Source organism: Chaetodon trifascialis, chromosome 13 (assembly GCF_039877785.1).
Source record: "Chaetodon trifascialis isolate fChaTrf1 chromosome 13, fChaTrf1.hap1, whole genome shotgun sequence".
Taxonomy (NCBI): Eukaryota; Metazoa; Chordata; class Actinopteri; order Chaetodontiformes; family Chaetodontidae; genus Chaetodon; species Chaetodon trifascialis.
Window position 1 is genome coordinate 5,598,669 of NC_092068.1, and position 24,623 is coordinate 5,623,291.

The 24,623-nt window shown below is 41.3% G+C and overlaps 1 protein-coding gene across 30 annotated transcripts in view; it reads right to left on the reverse strand.

Moving 5' to 3' along the window:
* The window catches only part of rims1a (regulating synaptic membrane exocytosis 1a), a 92,061-nt gene that overhangs the window by 27,963 nt on the left and 39,475 nt on the right, over window positions 1–24,623 (reverse strand). For 19 of the 30 annotated variants that reach the window (XM_070977742.1, XM_070977736.1, XM_070977751.1 and 16 more), the window contains 9 exons: window positions 20,796–21,067; window positions 14,117–14,814; window positions 6,039–6,079; window positions 5,015–5,128; window positions 4,689–4,788; window positions 3,649–3,772; window positions 2,577–2,594; window positions 1,061–1,107; window positions 31–146 (listed from right to left, as the gene is read on the reverse strand). In XM_070977742.1, the coding sequence (XP_070833843.1) occupies window positions 31–146; window positions 1,061–1,107; window positions 2,577–2,594; window positions 3,649–3,772; window positions 4,689–4,788; window positions 5,015–5,128; window positions 6,039–6,079; window positions 14,117–14,814; window positions 20,796–21,067 (1,530 nt within the window). The remainder of the gene's footprint in view (window positions 1–30; window positions 147–1,060; window positions 1,108–2,576; window positions 2,595–3,648; window positions 3,773–4,688; window positions 4,789–5,014; window positions 5,129–6,038; window positions 6,080–14,116; window positions 14,815–20,795; window positions 21,068–24,623) is intronic. The other 11 variants (XM_070977762.1, XM_070977764.1, XM_070977760.1 and 8 more) reach the window with 4 other exon arrangements.

A 24,623-nucleotide genomic window follows, 5' to 3' on the forward strand; every position in this document is an offset into this window, starting at 1 on the left:
GCCCAGCACACTCAAAACGCACACACTCACTGAGAGTTGCCCCGGCATTAACTGTGGAGCATCTTGGAGCATCCCGGGACTGGAGGGAGACAGGACATTTAAGGACGGTCTCTCCATCTTCTGGGACTCAAAAGAACTGGAACCTGCTATGAAGACAAACCAAAAAAATAAGATTAAAATGATAAGAGAAGAGAATGTCAGCTCAAAAAAGTCAAGACGTGACATGCACTGAAGTCAATTTTGTTCTCAAAGGACAAAACTGATATGGTCTCTGATTTTGATAGGTGGATACACTGGAAGCTTATCATAAAGACTCAGCATTGGCAGAGCACTCTTAATTATCCCTGTGTAGTCGAATTTAAAGAAGCTGTTCAACATTTTAACTGGTACCACTCTCGTGTGTGTATTAAGCACAGAGCTGGAGCTGGGAGGTGATTAGCCTAGCTTAGCTTATATACTGGAGGCAGGGGAAAACTAGTAGTCTTGCTCCAGTGTTAAAAACTACCAGCCCCGCTACAGCGCACGGACTGACACGTATCTTGAATATGTAATGTGCACACAAACAGAAATGTGAAAATGACAATTTGTGGTTTTACGAGGAGTTACATGCTGTAATTACACACAACGGCTTATCCATCCACACAGCACTTCTGTGCAGGGTCTGTGGCTTTGAAGTGGGTTGCCAGATAATAAGCACAGGTTTCCGAATCCGTTCTATTCGGGCATGATGGTTAAAAAAAAAAAAAAAAACATGCAAGATTTGAGGAAGCCACTGCACCCGGCTGTTGTTACGTAATTCCACCCTGTTTTTACATTTCTGTTGGTGTGCAGATTGCATGAATGAGATACAGTGCGATAATTAGTCCTTCAGAGGGGTCAATAGAGGTCATTTTGAACTTTGGACAGAGCCTGACTTGCCTGCACCAGAACATTCCATGTCCCCCCCCCAAAAAGAATCAATCAATCAATAAATAAAAATCATGTATAATCAACAAGACAGAGATACAGACAGACATACAAATATAGACTACCACTCCAACATCCCAAAGGAGATACCTACTAGATTCTAATGGAGGGTGGGACGTGTCGGGGATTCTTGGGATATCACTAGAAAAGAAGCAGCAAAGACCATGTCAGTCATTCTCACTCTGGCATCTAACTGGATTAAACGGAGTTAGTAGTGTTCTTGATGCACAGGCATACATGCATATAAATGTAGCAGTAGTTTACTGGAAGAAAAAAGCTCTATAATTAAAGGTTATTTGGATACTAAAATATCATGTGGTTAAAAAACATGGAGAAGCAAAGGGAAGATGTGAGGAGAGCCAAGTTCTTCTCATGAGTGCAGTGTTTCCCAGACTCATACAGACATTTTAGTCTGGCCAATGATCATCTGAAGTAATAACGGATGGGAACCAGTAGCTCAATTCTGTCCACACCATCATCTTTTCTTATCCATCACCGCCACTACAATTAAGGGTCCCATGGGAAACACCAGAATCCACTGCACCAGCTGCATGTCATATAAAAAGCATGGTAATCTGTCTCACACTTACCAGTGTAATTTGGCATTTTAAATTCAAAAATTAAAAACAAGAAAAATTCAGAAATTGGCAGCCCAACCACTAATATTTGGAGGGCGGTTGGTTAGTGTTTCTTTAGTAGCACACAAGGAGGCAGTGTTATTTATTGTTCAGTCGCCCATTGGGCTACAAACTGATATTCTGCATTATTTCATTTAATGTAATGACTCAACATTTGGTGATGTGCATTTATTCACATTCTTTCTGTGAGTTTGATGAGATTAAGGATGTGTGTGTGTAACATACAGATCTGGAGTTGTGATGTGGTTAGCTTAGCTTAACATAAAGACTGGAAGGAGCGAGGCTAATCACCTCTCAGCTCCAGTGCTCCACTTAACATAGGAAAACCATGAGACTGATATCCATCCTGTTATTTCACTTGGAAAGACAGCAAATAGGCACATTTCCCAAAATGTTGAATTCCTTTAAGTTTTTATATTTTAACTTTTGATTTTAAATACAAACATTACACTGGTAAGTTTTTCATGGACCCTAGGCTGCCTTGGAACCCATTCCAAAACCAAAAACTGGAAAAATGTAAATGAAAGAAAACATATATTGCTTGCTTTATGAATCCCAATGTCCCAACTTTCAAACCAAGGCATTACGAGTAAAAAGAAATAAGCGTTTATTTGACACTGTAAGTGCTGGATTTCACTTTGGGATCCTCAGACTTAACTGGGAATGAAAAAGAGGAATTCCAGACAAACAGTTCCAAACAGTTTGAAAAGCTTGCAGAAGCAATGCTACATTGATGGATACTTCCCACCGGCCATTGTGTATCCCTTCAAGTGAACTTTCAGTTTGATTTAACTGGAGATGACAAATTGCAGCTATTTTCATAAACACTAATATTTGCATCAATTAGCATCCCTATGAAATAGGACTCAGTTCACTTCATTTAGGGATGCAAAATGGTACCAGCAAAACCAAAATAGTTCGAATAAGCGTGAGAGGATTAAAGGGTCCTAATAAACAGGGTAGATTACTTACTGATATTTTCTATACACCCTTCGCGAGTGTTTGGAGAGAAATTAATACGTTCAACTTTTTTTCCCCATCAAAGAGCAAATGAGGTTCAATCTTAAGAAAAACTGCAAGTTCTTGAAGACACAGTCAGTATTTTACTGTGAAATATGTCTCATATAAACCCATTAGAATGACCTTATCTCACTCACAACAGCAGTTTAGCAAAAATACTGAAGCACACAGGTACATTTGTTACTCAGTGCTCTATTTATTTGAGACGATTATCCTGGAAAGTTATCAAGCAAACCTAGTGCCTCAAATTTAGAAGAAGTGTAGGATGCGTAGGATCAGATAAACATAGTTCAGTCTGATAAGGTATGTAAACAAAAATGAGTAGATAGTGTCCACATTAAATGTTGCACTTTTGCCATGTCCTATAATACCTTCCTGTTTCAGGTATGTAAGCGAAGACATTATTTTGGGTCTAGTAGCATCAATATTAACCTATATTATAATAATACTGAATTTTCCTGAATGGACTTGAGTCCTTTTCGAGAACATATCAACCATCGCTTGACTTAAACACATTTTCAAATTGCAGACCAGCCTACTGCACTCACGTGATCATGACGGCTTGGCTGAGCTTTTATACAAGACATCAGGCCAACATATCTGATGCAGCCACCTCTTTTGTGGAGCTTAAAGACAGTTTTATTTGGTCAGTAACAGTTCACCTTATATCTTCCTAGAAAAGCCAAGTGCTTTTTTAAAGGGGACAGACTGGACATCTCCTGTTCCAGAACTTGGCAACCCCTGCAGCAGGTAGCGGCTGGCTACTTTTAATATTTTGAATGCAGTCGCGCCATCATGGTCAGAATACAAATAAATGTTCCTGTCTCCTGTCTTATCTGAGGTCAGCCAACTCTGAGTCAGAGCCTCAATCAACATTCTACACTGCCTGGTTAAATGAGGGTTAAATTCAATGCAACATTCAGACTAGTTACTGACTCATGTTGTAACTGAAGGGCTGCATTTTCCACAAATATCAAAATATAACACAAAGACATGAATAGAGTGTGTTTCATTCCTGACTTACCCAATAGGCCTGGATACCACCAGCTCCACTTGAGGCTCAGCTTGAGACTCCAGGATGATGTTGTAAACTTCCTTCATGGTTGCGCCTGGTAACAGCTTCCCATTCCACTGCAAAACCTCATCCCCTGAAATCACACGTGTATGTGCATGGCTGGGTATGAGTCAGGGTATCAGCAGGCTTTCAAAAAGACAAATTTAAGGAGAGTTCATCTTCATACTATATTTTTCACTTTGTCAATAAATGCTATGAAATGACCACAAACACCATTGTCTTCGTCCACTTCTCAATACTTTCCAGCTTCCCTACCTGCCTCAAAGCCCTTTCATGCCAGTTGAGGAAATATTTTTAAAAACAGGTTCCAAAAGAAGAAGCACTCATTTCCTAAAGCAGCTGGCCAATGTAGTCTTAGCAAACAATACTTAAACAAGAGGGAATCGTGCATTTGCTGGGGACTATTTTCAGCCACAGACTGACACACATTTGGTGTCTTGGTGACTGTTTGCAGCAGCAGGATGGTGTTTGAGCGACTGAGTCAAAATAAACTAGTGTGTGTGTATGTGTGTGTGTGTGATCAACATGGTGGCTTATTGATGTGTTTTTAATAGTTTCTGGACAACAATGGAGCTCCATGGCACAGAGGAATAAGATATTTCAGGCTTTGGATACACAAAGAATATTTGTTAGTAGAATCAATTCATTGTTGGTTTGAGTGTTTTTATCAGAATTGTTGACAGATATGAAGATATAGAATACTGCCATACACACTGCATTTGATGTAAGACCATTGTAGAGAAAAACCCATTACAGTTAAAAGCAAATTGAATGAAGCTAAAAAGAAAGATATGAAACCATAAAGCCACAAAAGAAAGACCAGAAAACTATATTTAGCTAAGCAGCCCTGCTTAATCTAATCTTAACAAGTACCATGCAAAAGTAAGACCTCTAAAACTGTTTTTAAGACTTAGTGATGCTTTTAAAGGCCTTTTTGGATCAAAATGACTTTCCCTGTCTTTGTCAACACCTGTGATGATTTAGACTACCTGCTCTGAGATGTCCCACCACGTCAGCCAGGCTTCCCTTCTTGACTTTAGTGATGAAGGCACCTAATCTCCCTGACTCTGTTATTCTGCCTCCCACCACCTAGACAGACAGAGAGAGAGATTAGTGTCATATCCCTCATATCAGGGAGAGACAGCAGTGACTGAATACTGTTTGTACAATCATAATATCACAACCATATATAAGCAACACTTTGTATGTGTGTGTGTGTGTGTGTGTGTGTGTGTGTGTGTGTGTGTGTGTGTGTGTGTGTGTGTGTGTGTGTGTGTGTGTGTGTGTGTGTGTGTGTGTGTGTTCCCTCTCTGACCTTTAACCCCAGCAGAGCTCCGGCTTCTTTAGGCATGGTGGCGCTCCTCTTGCTGAGGGTGATTCGTCCAATAAGATGGTCTCCTTCCTTGGACGGCTGCCAGGTTACAGGATGCTGTGACAGGAGACAACATGAGATACATACAGGTGCACATGCTGACACTCAGAAGACATATATGTAATATTTACAAAATGCAAAGGATTACAACATCATCCTTTGGTGAAGAAATATTAACAATTCAGAATATGAGGATATTTTCAATTTTTTGATTTTGTCAATACATTTAAGGACTGTGTTACCAGTCTAAATTGTGTGAGCATCCTTGGATCAGCATGCAAAAGTTTCTCTTTAAAACAGTTGTTAAATATGTATATGTGTCAACGCTGCATTGCATTTCAATTTCGTTAACAATGTGGATAAATGCTTGTCTGTTTTCCTCAAGAGCCGCTGTGGATGAGCGGCAACTTAATGGATCATGGGTTCATTTACTTCTCAATTTGATGCATTTTCCCTCCATCTGATTACAACAGGCTCACATATGGTCGAAGGTTGCAATAGTTTGCAGCATTTTCTTAGGGATTAATTAGCTAAAGTTTGCTACCCACTATCAACAACTGATATAACGCAACAATCATGTTAAGTTCCTAAAAGCCTTTACATTTGCTGGTGTTAACACGTAGGATCTGACAGGTATTTACTGCAAAAAGTCATGCGTTTAAAATTAGTGGATTATTAATGAAAACAACTCGATGGTTAGCATAAGCAGTGATAGCTCCCATCATTACAGTCAACAAAAGAGCAGAGACAACTGCATCAACAGGAGATGCAAGTGCTCACCACAACAATGAGCACCATCCAGAGCCAAAGGCAATCATACATACTGAACATGCACGCAAATGTTGACACCCTTATCATCTCCACTGAAACGCAATGATAAAACCTGGAGCACTCTGCAAGCGCTTTATACTCAAGTGAAAACATGTTGAACATGAACATGAGATAAAAATAAAAAGCAGTAACTTACATGCCATACAGTGGGGTCATGCGGGTAGCACTCCCAGTCGCCTGCAAGAGAAAAGAGACTGGCTCAGATACTGTGGATGAAGCAAAGAGGATGACCTCCTTCATATCCCCATGATATATCACACACACACGCACACACACACACTCACACACACATACCCGTGTACAGCAGAAACTGTATACACTGCACATACCAGCCTGGGTCCTCTCATACACACCTCGGCCAAATTTGGGGGCTCTTCAGAAGGTATTTGTTTACAGTGGAGGGGGTAAAGTTTATTGAATATTCAGGCCTGGGCTAGAATTAGATATTTATCACTGCAGTGGCAGGACTCAGCCTCAAAGCAGTCCGCGGAGGCAGTGACGATACCAGGGAAGAGCTAAGCCTTTTAAAATGGTTTAAATCCCTTCCAGATATTTTACAGATCAGATGTTGTGGAGTTATGCTGAATATTGACCTCATGCTGATGGTCATTATGAAGCAATACGATCAAAAATCCATTAGTAAAACATTTAAATAATGCACATTTTCTTCAAGATTATTTTCATTCATTCATGCTTTTCACATTCAAGTAATGAGGCTGAAGTGTGCCGAAGTAATAATCAGTTCAAAAGTCGCTTACAAGTTCAGTAACTAAATTAGCATTTCAATTTTGCATTATAAGACATTTACTTATTGTCTTCAAATGATTGACAATAAAAAAACTTCAAAACATTTTTTTTGATAGTTCAGTTCAGTAGCAGTTTGTGGTTCTGATACAGTTGCATCAAACTGCATGTGTACTAACATAACCTAAAGATAATCTTCTTCATTGCTCTCAGCAGTCTTTCAAGGAACTCTCAACAAGAACCTGTGCCTTTCTTCATGTCCAGCAGGATATTTTAGACAATTACACAAAGTATTTTCGGTGGATCAGCCCCATCTCCTGCTTTAGTCCAAAAACACAGCCTCCTCTGTACACATAGGCTGGGGGGCACTGTTGAAATGCGTGCAGGACCTCGACGACACTGTTATGACACAGAGTAAAACAGAGCCAAGCGTTCCTAGGAGCCAGGAGGCTATGAGGTTAATGAGTTGTGACAACTTATAGTGACATTATGTAATCTTAAAGCAAACGCTCTGACGACAGACAACTGCGTTCTCAGTTTCATAACTCGAGCGTGAACGTAATTTTGTGGAGTGGGTGGGTCACATGGGTAAGTCTGTGTTCTTGTGTTTCTCGGCGTACGAGAAGCTGAATGAAGACGAAAAGCTATCAAAGTCACTGTGGGCTCAGGACCCCCCGAAAGGTAGCTTCTTGTACAGATAAGGTTGTATGCCATTTAGAAACTATTGTTTACGATGTTTTTAATGTTTAATGTATGTGACATGTATCCTCTTTCAAATATAATCCTTTTGGAGCAATACAAGTATCAGTTCACATAAACACATGTAACAGAAATGGAACCTGTTATATAAAATGGTCATTTTGACTGTGCCCACTTTTTTCTCTACCTCTTCCAAAACCAAATACAGAAGAGCAAAATTTTATATATATATAAAAAAAAAATTAACTCAATGTCACACTTGTCACTAACTAACACTAACTCTACACTGTGGTACAAGAACAATGATGTCTTCTATACCATTCTACCTTCTACAATCAGCTTGTGAGCATGCATGCATTTTTTTTCCTGAGACAACTTTACCCTCAGTCTTTTAGCACTGTGTCATGAATCTGGACATGACGTGCATAATTAGACCCTTTTACAAGCTTCATGTTTTATAACAGCTCTGCAGGAAGCTTTAAAAGGTAGCTGGAGAAAGAGGTCCAGCTCATGGAGCAACCATCAGTTAGTTAGCTGCAAGAGCTGATAAAGTCTGGTAGCAACACCTGTAAACTGGAAAAATCAATGGTCCTCAGCTAGAAATGAGAAGCATTCTTTTATTTACTTCTGTGTGAAATGAATTACCAAAACCATAAATTCTGAGTGGTGAATCTACCTCCATTATTCTATGATATCAGTATGCAGAATGCAGATGTACTGGGCAAGAACAGAAAGTCTGACATGAATAGTAAAAGCAACTAAGGGGAGCAGGCTTAACTAATATACTATAATATACATAATAATAATATACTATATACTTAGAAAATTAAATATGAATAGTATAATAGTGGATTTTTAACACAAAACAGAAAGATCTATGGTGGAAATAAATTGACATGTTTTGGAATTGCTGAGGAAGTTTGGGGCCTATAAAAATGCTTATGGAAAGAAAAGAGTGATAAACTGATGAGCTGAAAGTGATGAACATGCTCATGTACGTATGTGATCTTTATGTTGTGATTTTTTTCTTGAGTCGTTTATGTGTAGGGGATACTTGCACAGATCATAACAGGATCTACTGTACTGTGACTGAGTGCATATTTGAGTGTGTGTATGTTTGCCTACACTGATCTTACAATGATTTACATGCCTGGATGCTCCTGGGCTGCCAGCAACCACATCTGTGAGCTGACCTGGTCTCAGTCTCGAGCTAAAAAAGGAAGCAGCGTCTCACTGCCACGCTGGTGTGTTTAAAACCTGGCCTGACAGAACACTCTCATCCTAAACCCACACTTGATCGATGCCACAGCGCCTGGTCTGGGTCCAGGCTGGCGCTGCATGCTCCCTTGTTCTCATCAGAACACAACACACTCTATCGATGTCAGCTTCCGGCGAAAGTGTATCTTTAATGCAGCATGAGAATGGCTACAGTCAGATGTAGTGTTTGGTAAATACTGTCATTGTAATTGGATAGAAACTGACAACTCTAAAAAGATATGGACTGTCATGGAGCGGGAAATAAAAAGTGAACTATGTAGAGTTAGTAATCATCAAACAATTTCAAAAGCTAAACAACCACTTCAATTTCTAGGAAAATAATTGATGCTTGTTTGAGCATGATTATAGTTTCATAGAACTGCTTAAGGTTGTATATCAAGCCAAAAGTAGGGCTTATCCATACTGATAAAATTAAATTTCCAGATAAGCTCAGTTCATTTGTGACCTTTCAAATATTCATTTGACAATGTAATCTTAAGGTCCACTTGCTAGCTTTAACCAAAGCTTCCAAGTACATCTCATGGTCTTTATCAATGGGTGCAATTCACCCAGTGACTCAAAAGACCATGAAAAGCACGACATGCATATGGAAGCTCTGAAAAAGCTAATTTAAGATTTTTAAGATATTTGGCAATCACTCATATAATGACCAATCAAACAGAGGAATAAGATCTGAGAGTGAGACCTCGTTATGAAGAAACTGTCAAATAAAATGGGAAGTCAGCCAGCCGATCGCAGGGCACATACACTAAACCATTCACATTCACACCTAGGGGCAATTTAGAGTCACCAATCAACCTAATGAGCATGTTTTTGGTCTGTGGGAGGAAGCCGGAGTGCCCGGAGAGAACCCACGCATGCACGGGAAGAACATGCAAACTTCACACAGAAAGGCCCGACCCGGGAATCAAACCTGCGACCTTCTTGCTGTGAGGCACGCGCACTACCTGCTGCGCCACCGTGCAGCCCAATTCTGAAGAAATTGAAATACAAAATACCTATCCAGAGTTTATTAATGCAAAGCATGTTGCACGGTTCTGAAATACTGGGGCAGCATAAGCATTCCAACTAGAAAACCACAGAAAAAGACAGAGTGGACCTAAAGTAAGGATTTTTTTCTTTCTGTCAACAAATTGACGTTGCTTGATTTCAACTCAACTCCTGCCCTGTCCAAGATGCTAGCTGCTTCTGCTAGCAGTAAATTTAGTTGAGCAATATAAAAAAAAAATCCATAAATCATTGTTTTTTTTTAATTTCAGAGGAACGTTTTTAGTCATCTAATCATAATTTTGAAAATCGGATTGAATTCCAGCTACCCTCTTATTACCAGGAGAGGACACACTGTGATTTAAGCTCGATCATAATATCACAGAATTATAGACAACATACTGTATCTTTTCCTTTCATATTACCCAGCTCTTGGCAGTTCTATTTTTTGTTGTTTTTAATACATGTAGCACTGCAGCAAACATACAGTAGAACAGGATGGGTACTTCTATCCTGCTATTATCAGGGGACCCCTCAACCAGGTGTTGGCAAAAGCATCTATCTCAAGTGGAGTACTGGTCTCAAGCAAGGAAAACCACAGAGGACAATGAGTTGTGCGGATCTACATGGGCTTCCCCATACTGATCCCAAAAAATCTACACCACCTGAGGGTGCAACCTCCATTTCCAGGGAGCAGACTCTGGCAAGAGAGTTCACCTGGGAAGTTCATCACCCTCAAATGGGGTCAATCACAGATGAGCCCATGTCCACAGTCTCTGCGCTTCTGTCAGGGACTCCAGCCACCTGGCCCTGTCTTGATGGTTGATATGTAACACCACTGAGGTGCTCTCTGTTTGAATAAGCACATGCTTGCCTCTGAGAATGGCCAAGAAGTGCTTCACCAACAAGCAGACAGTCTGGAGTTCTAGGGGACTGATATGCTGCCCTCCCCACTGAGGGATCCAAACTCCATGAACTGAGTTGTGCCATTCTGCACCCAAACCATGAGGTGAGGTATCTGTTGTCATCACCTCCCGCCTCACGAAGTGAGTTGAACAGAACACTATGTGGCAGAAATGCAGAGATGAATGAGGCACTGAGTGACTATGACTTTGGCCCACCTGTGTAAACAAGGATCCATATGGAGGCTGTTGTACTCCCTCTGCAGAGTGCATAGATGCAGCAGCCCCAGGGGTATGATTCCTGAGGACAACTGGTGAGACGCCAACTGCCAACAGCAGAAGGGTCAGACAGCACTAATGCTGTCCACACCCACACACTTGGGGCACAACTCATGACCATCCTCAACTTGAAGTTGAGCTCCACAAGAAGCACACAACAGCATTGTTTAAATGACCACAGGGCATCAAGCTAGGAAATCTGAACAACAACAGTGATGCAAAATCAGAACCTCTAGTAGACTAAGAAGTGTTTAGGCAGTTAGGCCAATCCAACCTAGTCTGTTCCCCCTCTTGCACCCACAGCCAGGTGATCCAAACGAGAAGTGGATGAATGCAATCGGAACCTCTAGCAGACTTACTATATTTCAATGCAACCAAACAGACAAATAGCTAACCAGTCAGGCTAATCCAGCCTGTTGCTAGCCTGTTTGACTAAATTGCGTACATTAGTTATAACTAATAATAAGTTAGAACTAACCACTGCATACAACCTGCACATTTAGTTTTGGAGGAATCAACTATCACAATAAACTGTTTAAGACCATTACTGTAGTAGGTGAGAAAGTAAGCACAAGAACGTGGTATTCATAGCTGGGACGTGCAGGTAGCTTACTATTTGTTTAGTGCCACTGCCAGTCAGGACAGAATGAAACAGAGCCTATCTTGGGCATGACAAGGTTAGAGTGTGAACAGTAGTGTGTTCTCAGGCTTGGGGACATAGTTGGCTATCTGAGGCCACACAAGGTCAACACTGGAGTCAATTGGGGTCAAACTGCCCCACTGCAGACACACTAACACGCACACACATGTATAGTCTGTGTGGGATGGTCCCTCCCTCAGGGCCAAGCTGAAAACAATACAATATGACACACGAGAAAACATTCAGATACACACACGGGCTCATGCACATTCATTATCAGACTGCCAGTTCTGGCCTGCTGCATGCACTGGACACAAAAATTAGAAAATGTTGCAGGAGGTGCATTGTTTCGACAAACAAAACAAGAGAACAGTTATCATTTAGAGTTTCTAAGATGCTAATGTTTTCACGTGATTTGCTGTGTGAGACTTCAGATTTTAAGAAACACTTAATACAACTGGATAAATAAACAAGAACAAATTTGTAGGCTGTAGAGTAGAGAGGCATGTCTGAATGAAGAAGACACGTCACTTCTTACACTGACCTCCCACGACAGCAAGTGGGAGTGTTCGAAGACCTCATTCAATGCAATAATAAAATACAAATAAAGTAAAAGTGTGTGAAATAAACTGCATTGTATCACTATATCTTAAATTAATATTATTACTGCACATAGTCTTGGTTGAAGAGGTTTGTAAATGGTTTGAGAACTGTAAATTCTGTTAGGGAGATGAGCTTTGTTTTTGTTATATTCCTTATCATAATGGCCTAATCAGGCTGATTTACACAGTGTAGTTGTAGGAGACACTGTGCTCCTGGGTGCTTTGAGGATTGTAATAAAATAAAAATCAAATCAAGTCAACGGTTCATATGACATCCCCCAGGAACACAAGTAGTATAAGGTCAGTTTGAAGACTGCTATTTAACAGTGCAAGAAATGAATTTTCTTCAACAGTTTGTATTAACCTCTAGCAATCTCTCTTAACTTGAGCCATCAATAACTCCTACTGTGCTGCAGCCGTTTGCTTGCTACGACTTTGTTTCTCAGACAGTCTGAAATTCAATTTGTGTCATTTTTTTTCTTTCTGCTCACCTTTTTGACATGTCCGTCTGTAGAAATAAATAAATAAATAAATAAATACTGTAAATACTGCAGATGGCATCTCAGTGCCCACCCCCCACCCCCTAGTTTGGCTTTTTATTGAAATTGATCAGCAGGCAGCTACAGTGAAAATTCTGTATGTAGCTTAGCATCTGCCAGCAGTAGCCCAGTCAGTATCTTCCTTCGTGGTGCGCACTTAGTGACTCATTGGGAGGATGTGAATGATCCACATATACAGGTGGAACGCTTTCTTTTGAAGCAAGGATAGTTTGTTTGTGTCCTCGTCTGAGCTGAAAGAGGAGCGTCACTACAAATGGCAGTTTGCATTCTATACACTTATAGCTGTGTCCCAATTCCATACTATTCTCTAATTTTATGCAGGTTTGGAGTTTTCTGTGTGGGGGCCCGGAACCCCCCCCGACACTCTTCACACTCCATCTCTGCCTCTTGTCACACTGACATTGTCATAACTCTATGCGTTACATTAACGCCCAGCTTGGATTTCTTTCTGAAAAAACAGACTGTGGTTCAGAAAAACAAACTTTGCTCCTGAACAAACAGACTTGTGTATATATATTTATATTGTTGTATTTTTTACTTTTTTTTAATAGCTTATTTTAGTAGATGTGTCAAGCACCAACTTCACTAAAACAAATTCCTCATATGTGTAAAATCGTACTTGGCAATAAAGCTTTTTCTGATTTCTGATTCTGATTTCTGAAACAGACAATATGGAGTAGGCTCAAAAATCAGTATGCAGACAAAAAACTGCAGTGCTCTCACAATGCACTGCTCAAAGAAATAAAAGTGAAATAAATTGCAGGCAGTGGCAGAGGTGAAACATCTATACAGACATTACATACATTGGAAAACAATGAGTATTAAATGTTGGAAACATTTTTCCTTCTCTTGTCTTTCACAGTTTGATCGATGTCTGTTTGTGCACCAATTTTATTTTTTTCTGTCAATGCTAACAGTAACTTATGCTGAGTTGTTTTAACTGCAATACTCTACATAATTGCAACTAGTAAATAAATAGAACTAGACGAAACATATTGTATACAATCAGTATCTTATAAAATTGGGACACAATAATGGAAGTACTGCAAGAGAGATACAAGATAGCATATGCATGAGCACTCGATAAAAGCCCCAGAATCTAGCTGCTGGTTTTGTTTTCTAAAACAAGGGCTATCACCAAAGGACCCTGGGTAGTATATTACTTTTACTGTTTGATCACTTTTAGTGCTGGCTGCTGACATTAATTCAGGCCACCTAAATCATAAAGAAGGACACTAGGAACATTTTATAGACACCTCCAAAGACTTAGGCCAATTGTTCAATTTAATATGTGATCTGAGAGATATGAGTAGCTATTTTTTTAGACCTGTAGTTTAAAGTACCTCCTTGGCATAAGCAATGTAAGAAACTGCCATAAAGCAGTGTTGAAGCGCATCACTCCCATGTGATGGATAAACAACTGAATGAACAGACAGATGTCAATACTTTTCGTGCCTTCCCCGGCTGAAATCAACCGGAGTTTTTTTGCTGAACAGAAAGTGATGATTGATAATGTCTCTCACCTCTCTCACTGACGCTTTCGATCTCAGCATCCTCACAGCTACTGTACTCAGGCGTGGTCCCCCCCTCCTCTTCTGAACTGCTGACGCTGGTCTGCCTCTTCCCTCCAGCCCCCAGCCCTCGTTTTGACTTGTAGGGCCTCGGTGGTGGAGGGCGCAGCGATTCCGATTGGTCAGAGCTTAGCGAATCATTGCGCAACATGCTCTCAGCCTTCTCCCGTTTGGTCCGTCTAACTGCTGGTCCCTGGCCGGGGGCTGAGCCAGGACCCGAAACGGGAGGCTCTCTGAGTTCAGGGGGAGGGGCTTGCTGAGCAAGGGTGTGTTCATGTGGCCCGCCAACCCCACCCACCGTCCTCTGACCAGGCCGCACCCCATCCCCTACCTCCCCTACTACTCCCATGCCACGACCCTGCACGGGCACTGAGTGGCCCCGGCCTCCAGGAGGGACCGGCCCTGCTTGGCGAAAGGGGGCACCGCTGTGGTCCATGTGGTGGTAGCCCCCCTCTTCTGTCCGCCTTACTCCACCACCTCCTCCCACAGGATCATGCTCCAGAGAGCGTCCCTTTGTCAGCCGCCGGCTTTCCCTGCGCTCCCTGGACTCCCCCCGGAGATCTCGGTCCATGGAGACCTGGGTCTGCAGTCTGGGCTGACCTGGCCGGCGCTCTCCCCGACCAGCTCCTCCACCTCCCCTTCCATTTCTCCTGGGGAGCAATCAATATGGGATGAAGGAAGGAAGAAAAGAATTAAAAGAGTTGACAGACAAGGTGTTCTATTTAAAGTTCATACATCACTGGATACTGTATTTACCACATATGCTGTATGTGTATTGTTATATAAGACTAACTCCACTGGATAAGCAAGATGCCTGTGTAGTCTCATGTTACATGCATTATAGCAGTTTTAGGAATGTATGCTAATAATAGTTGTTTAATCATTTCAGCTTTCACAGGCCATGAAAGTAAAATTGTTCTTTTGGTGTGAGCGAAACCATTGCAGGCACCTCAATAATGAAATCACCACCTTTTTCTCTTATAACTCATTAGTTGTTTGGAAAATAGGGCTGCAACTTATGATTATTTCCTTTATTAATTCATGTATAAATTTTTAACAGCTTTTAGAATAAATAGTGAAATGGTGAACAAAGGTCGACAGCCACGTTGTCAGCCCTGTTTGGCTGTAGACTGGCTAAATGCTAACATCAGCATGCTAACAAAGACAATGTTAAAATGCTGATATTTATGGTGTAAGATAGCTGTCAAAAAGACGTGTCCATAATTAAAGTTTCGTATTTGTAAAGTTAACAATTTGTGTGTCATAAAAGTTGTAAAAGTACACAAAATTCTGCTGTCACATACGTGAGTCTGCGAAATTGGGTTTGGGTTATGAGTGTTTTTATATACCCAATTCATTTTTTTACGACTATGAAGTCTTCACTGTGAATACAAATTCAAGTTTCCGGGTACGACTCGAAAAGTGCTGAAATTACGTCACTGAGGTCACAGTCAAGTCACAAGGGAAAGTAATCGATCGGCGATTCCTCCAACTGCGCATGCGCATGCCCCAGACACAAACATGCGGGGCAACGCCACCATCCTCGGAGAGACTTCACTGGCAAAGCTCTCAAGTCTCACCCATTGGGCATGAGACACACGCATTTCAACCCGTTCATATGTTCACACACCATATCTTGTATTTCTCACACAGAGAAATTACCAGGATAACGCCCACCAAGCTGCGCCACTATTTTTTAAAACAGTGGAACAGGTAGAGGAAGTGGTGATGTGTCAGTCGCGAACGAAACTTCTCGTAGAGCTGCGCTTTGAAGTGAACGGTCAGAGCAGTCTCCTGCCTGCAAGCCGGAGCCGCTTTGTTTTTTTTTACGCACTGAGCAGGATGGGGAAGGGCGGGGGTTACAGAGACAGCGCACGCACGCACGCACGCACGCACGCTCACACACACACACACACACACACACACACACACACACACACACACACACACACACACACACACACACACTTGGACTAAGAAATGCTGAATTGAATAAATATTTTTATTTGTACCAATTTATGTGTCATTTATCAGATCAAACCCCTGTCCCCACCCCACCCCTCACTGCTGCCGCCATATCTCACTCTGAACACAGTTCAAAACTTGAAAGCCCTGCACAGGTAACGTCAATAATAACGTGCATAGCCATTATTTATTTCATAAAATCGAACCATTTTAAACAATATACATTTCTTGACATTTCACATACTTATTGCTTTAGCTTGCAAGATAAAGATATTTACATGCCGATGAAGCTAGCTTAGTGCTATCATTACTGGGATTAGAAGTGGGCCAGTGATAATTAGTTAGCACTAAACAGCATAATATGAAACATATAACGTTACGCCCCCAAAAATGCACTGTCCTCATAATTTTCAACCAGAGCCTCACCAATCAAGCCAGATTTGGGATGAGTTAAAGTGAACCAGTAACTTATTGTCTCAAACTTATAATTTCGCTCTTAAACCGTGCAATAAGCAGGATGACTCATCATGTCCGGGTTTATTTCTCCATATCAACCTTCCCACTCTTTCCGTGTTAACTTTACACAAAGTTACTGGTTCACGTTAATTCATCCCAAATCTGGCTTGAGTGTTAATGCTCTGGTCGAAAATTATGAATGACAGCACCCAGTAACGATAGTCTTTAGCTTGCAAGCTAAAGCAATAAGTATGTAAGTCCAAGAAATGTATATTGTATAAAATGGTTCAATTTTATGAAATCAATAATAGCTATGCACGTTATTATTGACATTACCTGTGAAGTCTCTCCGGGACTGGCAGCGTTGCCCTGCATGTTTGCGTCTGGGGCATGCGCATGCGCAGTTGGAGGAATCGCCGATCGATTACTTTCCCCTGCGACTTGACTGTGACCTCAGTGACGTCATTTCAGCACTTTTCGAGTCGTACCCGGAAACTTGAATTGGTATTCACAGTGAAGACTTCGTAGTCGTAGAAAAATTAGTTGTATTCACAAGACTTTGCACTCACAGCTTTTAGACTCACAGTCATATAAAAACAATCGTAACCCGAACCCAATTTCACAGACTCACGTATATGACAGCGGAATTTTGTGTAAAACAACTTTTATGACACACAAATTGTTAACTTTACAAATACGAAACTTTAATTATGAACACGTCTTTTTGACAGCTATCTTACACCATAATATTTAGCTTGCTAGCAAGCTAACATTTGTGAACAGTTTTGCAGGCATTTGGTCATAAACCAAAGTAATGGACAATTGAATATTTGTCAATACATTTCACTCAAAACGTCAAACTCAAGGTGGTGCCAGAGGAAAAGTCAGAGGATTGCTAAAAGGTTTTTGTTATTACAGTTCATCTTCTGGGGACCATGAATGTCTATATAATTTCATGGCGATCCATCTAATAGCTGTTGAGATATTTCAGTCTGGAGCAGGGTGGTGGACCAAATGCATCTCTGAAGCCAAGCACACCAGCATGGCTAAAAAACAGCCATCACAAGTTCCCAACCCAAAGGTGATATCTTAGGTATCTTGTTTTGTCTGACAGCCACAGAATCCAAAAATAGTCAGTTTACCATGAAAAGTAGCAAATCCTCACAGTTTTTCTTTGAAAAGGATCTTCAGTGAGTAATTGATTATCAAAATGACCGATATTCAAGTTAAGCTTAACTAATGCACAAAGTGTTTCAGCAGCACGTGAAAGTCAAATGTAAAAGCATGTCAAAGATTTTATTGTGTTTTTGTATTGCATCCAGCGGCATCCAGAAGTGGAGGGTAAACAGAGTAAATATCATGTGAGAGACGGCACTGCTTTCAACTTCCACTTCCCTTACAACACAACTGTTTACTTGCACTGAACAGGGAACACTAGTGTGATTTTGATTTTGATTTCATTGTTAACATTAATGTCCACAAATAGAAAGTCATGAGTGAAAACACATTCTAGTGTCCAGAGTTTTGGAACTGGCTGTATTCTTCCACTCTACTCTGAATGGCATAGGAAACAATGACTCAGACTGTTTGCTTAAGAAACATAATGCACTGCTGTCTAAAAGGAGCAAATGATAATTGTAGGAGATAATGCTCTATAATACAAATATTAACATATTTTACAAGGACTGCTTTCTTTCTGATGGCTGAGAGAATATAAATACGCATATAGATTTTTAACTCATACCACTTCCTCTCATTAGCCAGGTGGCCTCTTGGGCCTCAGCCCTGTGTGTTTTCTCAAAAACCCTGAATCTTATAGGTTTTTCAAATAACTACAACTTTGTGTAATTTTTCCTCAGCCTCTCTGACTGGATCAGAGAGAACCAATCAATGGAGCAAAGGTCTCTTGCTGGGAAAATGTCGCCATCTATAGGTCCTAACATTCTTATGAGGGGATCTTGTCTTATGTGTGTTGTGCTTCATTCTGTCGTGTCACAGTCAATGAGCGAGGTGCTTACCAGCTGCTAACCAGGTTATGGACATTTTCTGTGATAGTCAACCTCAGCCGCCTGCTACAGAAAGTGGTTCAGGATCATCAGCATCAGACAGTGAACCACGGATTAATGTTTCAGGTTTGTGAATTTGCAACTGCAACACTTTGCTTATTGCAGTGAGATGGTGAGGGAAAATAGACTAATACGGACTGTTGGCTAGCTAGGCCGCCCGCGGACCACCAGAGAATTTCCATCCATCCATCCATTTTCTATGCCACTTATCCCTTTTGGGGTCGCGGGAGGGCCGGAGCCTATCTCAGCTGTCAACGGGCGAAAGGCGGGGTACACCCTGGACCGGTCGCCAGCCGATCGCAGGGCACCAGAGAATTTATTAATGTTTATTATTCTTCCCAGCTGTTGACACAAACCCAAAATTCAGGCTCATACTCCTGATATACATGTTAAAAATGCCACTATTCTCATGAGTCAATTGATGCAAACCATGTCAAGATATAATCACAACAGGAGGCACAATGAACGGCAACAGCAGACAAATGCCACATTTCCACTAGCGCGGCTCGACTCGACTCTACTCTACCCGGTTGTTTTGTGTTTCCATTAGGGATAGTACCTGGTACCCGGTACTATTTTTAGTACATGCTCTGGCGACGTTCCAAGCGATACTGATACTGACTATGTGTAACGTCAACAGCCTGTTGGCCACTGATTGGCCGGAGAGTGTCGTCACTGGTCTGCGACGTCCAACACCGGAAAAACAATCCCGCCCCCTCCATTGTAACGCCAGGCTACAGCAACCGCTGACTTTATTCTTTATTCTCACTCGAGGGAAATGGCTGCTCGTAAAATATCACCGTGGTCCGTCGACGAGGTCGGCTCTGTTTGCATCACGTACAAATTGACGTCATGGCAGTTTCGCGCAGCCGTGGTATGACGACCCCGTCTACGTTGAGGAGGTACTATGAAGTACTCAATTGTAATGGAAACTCAAGTAGAGTAGAGTAGAACCGAGTCGAGTAGAGCTGGAACTGTGTAATGGAAATGCGCCAAAACAAGCGTTTCTAAAATTCATGCAACAATTCACCAGTTACGTCTCTCAGTGATCCACAGATCAATAACACTCTGACAAAAATGATTTGGTAACATCAACAAAAGAACAGACGATCCACTGGAGTAAAAATATTTAGTCCAAAACTGGATAATAGATGTTTTCTCCTTTCAAATTAGAAGGCGATGTGCTCATCTTCCGCTTGTCTTCATTTATTTCCCCGTTACAATTTCCGGAAAGACATGCAGAGGTTTTTCAAATGACATGTCACTTGACTAGGTTAATTAGTGACTCTAAATTGCCCCTAGGTGTGAGTGCGAGTGTGAATGGTTGTGTGTCTGTATATGTTGCCCTGCGATCGGCTGGAGACCGGTACAAAGTGTACCCTGTCTCTCACCCGTTGACAGCTGGGATAGGCTCCAGCCCCCCCGCAACCCCGAAAGGGATAGGCGGTATAGAAAATGGATGGATGGATATCACTTGACTAATCACGATCTGCGCCATATGAAGCTTGGCAACCAGTACAGCCAATAACAGTCTGAGCTGAACAAAGGCCCACCTCTTCGTCTTTGTGAAGATCGCGCCAATCACAACCGATTTTGAAGATGACTGACGCTACGAATAGTCAATGAAATTCTGGAAACACTGATATTCCACTTCAGTGGGTATATTTATATATATATATATATATTTAGATTTCAAGAATCGAAATATAGATATTGATGATGAGGTACAGATTTTTAGATGGCTGAAAAATAGTCCATATAGCAACTGTAAACAGAAAAAAAATCCCTCTGGATGAGTACGCCCCTGGACCCCTCGAGGTCTGGGCTAAGCCCTGGGTTCTTACTCTTTCCATGAATGTCCTGTCATGTCTGAATAAAGCCATGACATATTCTTCTAACAGACACCTGTGTCTGAATGACAAAATCTACTACCATCCTTCCATTAGAGTGTCAGTGACACATTACTTTGCTTTTTCCTTTAATCTGTCAATCTGTATGTCTTCAGATGCACAGGTTGAAAAAACAAAAGGTAAAGATAACAACACACTCCCTGTGTCATATTACAAGGTAGCATGTTATTGCAAATGTTGCTAAATAGGTAAAGGAAGTAACAAGGTTTCTGTATGGACACTGCTTCAGCTTACGTGTCTCGTGGTGGTTCGCTACGTGACCGGACGTCAGTGCCAGGTGTGGTCCCAGGTGCGCCAGGTCGGCTCAGGTCTTGGATTGCTGTGGTGGACCCTGGGGGTGCTTGGGAGCGAGATCGGAGCTTCTTGTCACTGGGCGTTTGGCACACAGATGGCTCGCTGACGGCTGAACCGAGGCCAGCGGGTTTCCCAGCCGGACCAGTGAACCACTCGCCTGGCTTGGTCAGGATCTCCTGCTGCTTCCGGCAGTTATTACACACCCAGATAACCTAGGACAAAAGGATCACGGGTAGAGATTACAATCACAGCTATGTGCCATGGCATCTGCTGATTGGCCACCAAGTTGTCACTGTAAAGCCTTTGTACAATTAGATAAGCACATATACAGCACATGATCACATTTACATAACATCAGAGGTATTTAAAGCAGCTGACACTGGCACCACATTACTGTGTCCGACAGGAAGGAGCTATTCTTCGCTGGAGCCTGTGAAAACCATCTCAACCAACTACTTTGCCAACCACTAATCTCAGGCTCGGCTTCTGTCAAACAGGAAATGGAACATTGCACTACCTAAAGAGCTGCACTGCTGCCAATGAGTGGTCCAGAAAAGAGCTTTAATGGAAGCTTTTTAAGATCACCATCATGGCAGTTATTACCAGGGAGCAGCTTGGCATCCAGTGTGGGCTGCTTCTGGCCTTCAAATGAAGCACCCAAAGCCAACTGGATAATGAAATGATATTCAACTCACTGCCAAAATAATATTTCCCGTCCTCTTTCTTTCTATTTGTCCCATCACACATATGCACACCAACTATACATTGGCTATGTTCACACATTACAGCTGAGAGTATCCAAATTCAGATTTCTTTGCTTCTCATTTTGAGATCAGGGTGTACACACAGAGTCGCATGTCTCCAGTCCTGATCTACACTGAATGCCTGAATTCTCAAATTTTGGGTTCTGCTCATATATTTTTTGACAGACAAGGTGTGTTCATTTGAAGATGTGACACATACAGTATTTGATGTCAACACATTATGACAGTGATGGCAAATGAAATTTCAAGTAACCAACAGATTTTAGGCACACTACAGCATGAACGTGCCTCCATGAAAGACACACTCATGTTCCCATCTGTCACTGGGTGTGTCAATACAATGCCTGTTTCTGCACAGATAAAGAATGCTATTTTTGATACCAAAATCATTTTTTACATTTCAAAATAAGCTAAACTTCTCAAAGTATTGTTCAAAGCTGAAACAATTAACCGATTAACAGGAAGATAAATTAGCTACAATTTTGGTAATTTACTCTGTAAGTTGTTTTTCCATACCAATAATTCATTGATTCCAGCTTCTCAATGTGAATATTTTCTATTTTTTTTAGCCTTCTAGTCTTCTAGACATGTTATACATAATAACAAAAATGATTTGTGGATTGATATAAATAATAAATTCAGTTGTTTGTCCAACTAAATATTAATGCTGTCTTTGCACAGGAAGCCATGAAAAAGAACTTTAAAGAAATAGAACTGTATAAAATTGGTAAATTTTGACTTAAATGATCAGAATGAAGAAGCTGTAAAGAAGATGATAACTGTCTGCATATGACAGTTTCAACAGTCGATGGAATGGCCAAATATCAATCAATATTTAAAACATATGCCACCAAGTGTAAATGACGGCCGGGATGACCTACTTAAACCTCACTGACCCCTCTGAGCAGAAAAACACTGGTCAAACCTAATTAAGCAGAACTATTTTTTACTTTGTGTAAAGGTTTCAGTGAAGAGCTGGGACAGGATGACTACTATCAGACAGAGTGGAATGAGATCTCACAAAACTGTTGAACGTCCCTATTTAAGATTGCTTTTAACTTTTTTATTTAGAAAAAGAACAATGTCAGAGCTCAAACTGGCTCTTCCTTGTCAGTGCTGCCATGACAGCAATGATTTCTTTTAAAAAACGAAGATTTTTCACTTTTGCTTTTTTTTCTATTTTACTTATACTTTTGTCAAACTGAAATGCAGCAATTCTAAAAATCCTTCACTGACCAAGTCATACCACTGAAGACAATAATAATAAACAACACTGTCAAATTTACCAGCTCCACATACACTGAACAGAATGTATTCAAACAAATCGTGACGTCTCCGATGCCTGCTCCTCTGTGGGTTACATCCTGAAATAGATCTGAGGATTCAGGAGGGCCTGCACTGTGAATGCAGCCGCACTCGTAGCCCTGTGTTGACATCAGAGCCAGGAATGAGGAAGACTGGATGACAGAGGAAGTGAGGCTGGGCGGGAAATAAAGAGACAGTCAGAGGATGGAGGAGGAGAGCGAGGGGAGGTTAGAGTCAGTCCCTCTCCTCCAGCCACCAGGGTTCTCATTACTCCTGAACACTCCCCAATGACTCTTTAAAGAGAGCTAAAATAAAACACTCTGGCATTGGCCGACCCCCCCCCCTTACCCTTCCTCTCTCCCACCTCCTCCTCCTCCTGCTCTTCCTCTCCCTTCCATTTCTCCCTCCTCCAGATTGCTTTTGATTAAAGCTACAAAAGCCGAGGAGAAAACAGCTTTACACCAACGCAGCTATATTTATCCTGCCAAACACCCAGCACCACCAGGGAGAGAGGGAAAACGTGTGCTCAAACACACACACACACACACACACACACAGAGCAAAGAAAGAAAAACACTGCCTCATGTGGGACATTATAGCTTTGGTGAAAACATCCACCAATCTGTGATTTTCTGCAGCCAGACCGACGAGGTGGACGGCTGCCAGATCAACACTGCAGTGCTCGTCTACTTGTCCATACATTCACAGGCAGGCACTGATGGCTGCTTGCTTTGTAGTCACGTAGGAATTTCAATGCATCTTTGAGGAATATTATCAGAGTTTCTTGATTTAATTCCTGCATTTCATCTAACAGCTTCTGATGTCAGGTGGTATAAGAGCAGCAGATACTTTAGTTGCGATAAAATGCTGTTAAATTCAACATCAACCACCTCATATCAACGTTCACAGAGAGGACACTGGCAGCATCTTCATGATTCAAAATACCATGAGCAACTTGGAATGCTTCTGGAAAAGTGTAATAAGCGACACCTTCAACAAGTCCAAAACCCCACAACACTCCATTTTCAGTGACGCAAGAAATGCTCATGTTTGAGCTGCTGGAACCATCAGCTGTTTGACATTTTTGTTTGATAAATGATTGAAGTAACCAATTCTCAAAATTGTTGCAGAAACATTTTAATCAAGCAAACAATTAATAGTTTCAGCTGTAAATTTATTCAAACTGTTTTAGCACTTTGGCATGTCACAGTAGGAAATGACGGGTGATTTCCATCTAGCTGCCTCACTTTAAGGTGTCCTGATATGACGCATTTATGGGACACTTACGTCTTAGGTCAAACAGATATTTCCTCCTACATTTAAAAAAACGAAAATATTTCTGGACACACGAGGACGCATAAACAGTTCCAAATGCTCAGACAAACATGTCAGGCCAGTAGGTGGTGATAAAGTCTTCATCAACTTAGACTAAACTAGCCGAGCAGTGCTGACCGACTGCGAACGCTCCATTTTACATGTACACAGACAAATAGCAGAGTTCTGACAAATCTCCATTTTAGTGACCTAAAACTCTGTTTGGGCAAAACATAGAAGGAAAAGAGGAAAAACAATTATATTATTATATTAATTAATTAACTGTTTTCATTGAAATATGTATTTACAACAGTGGAGATGTAGGAATATTGTAATAAAGGAGTACAAACAAGTTGACCAAACATCTTTTTTTACTTTTTCTCCA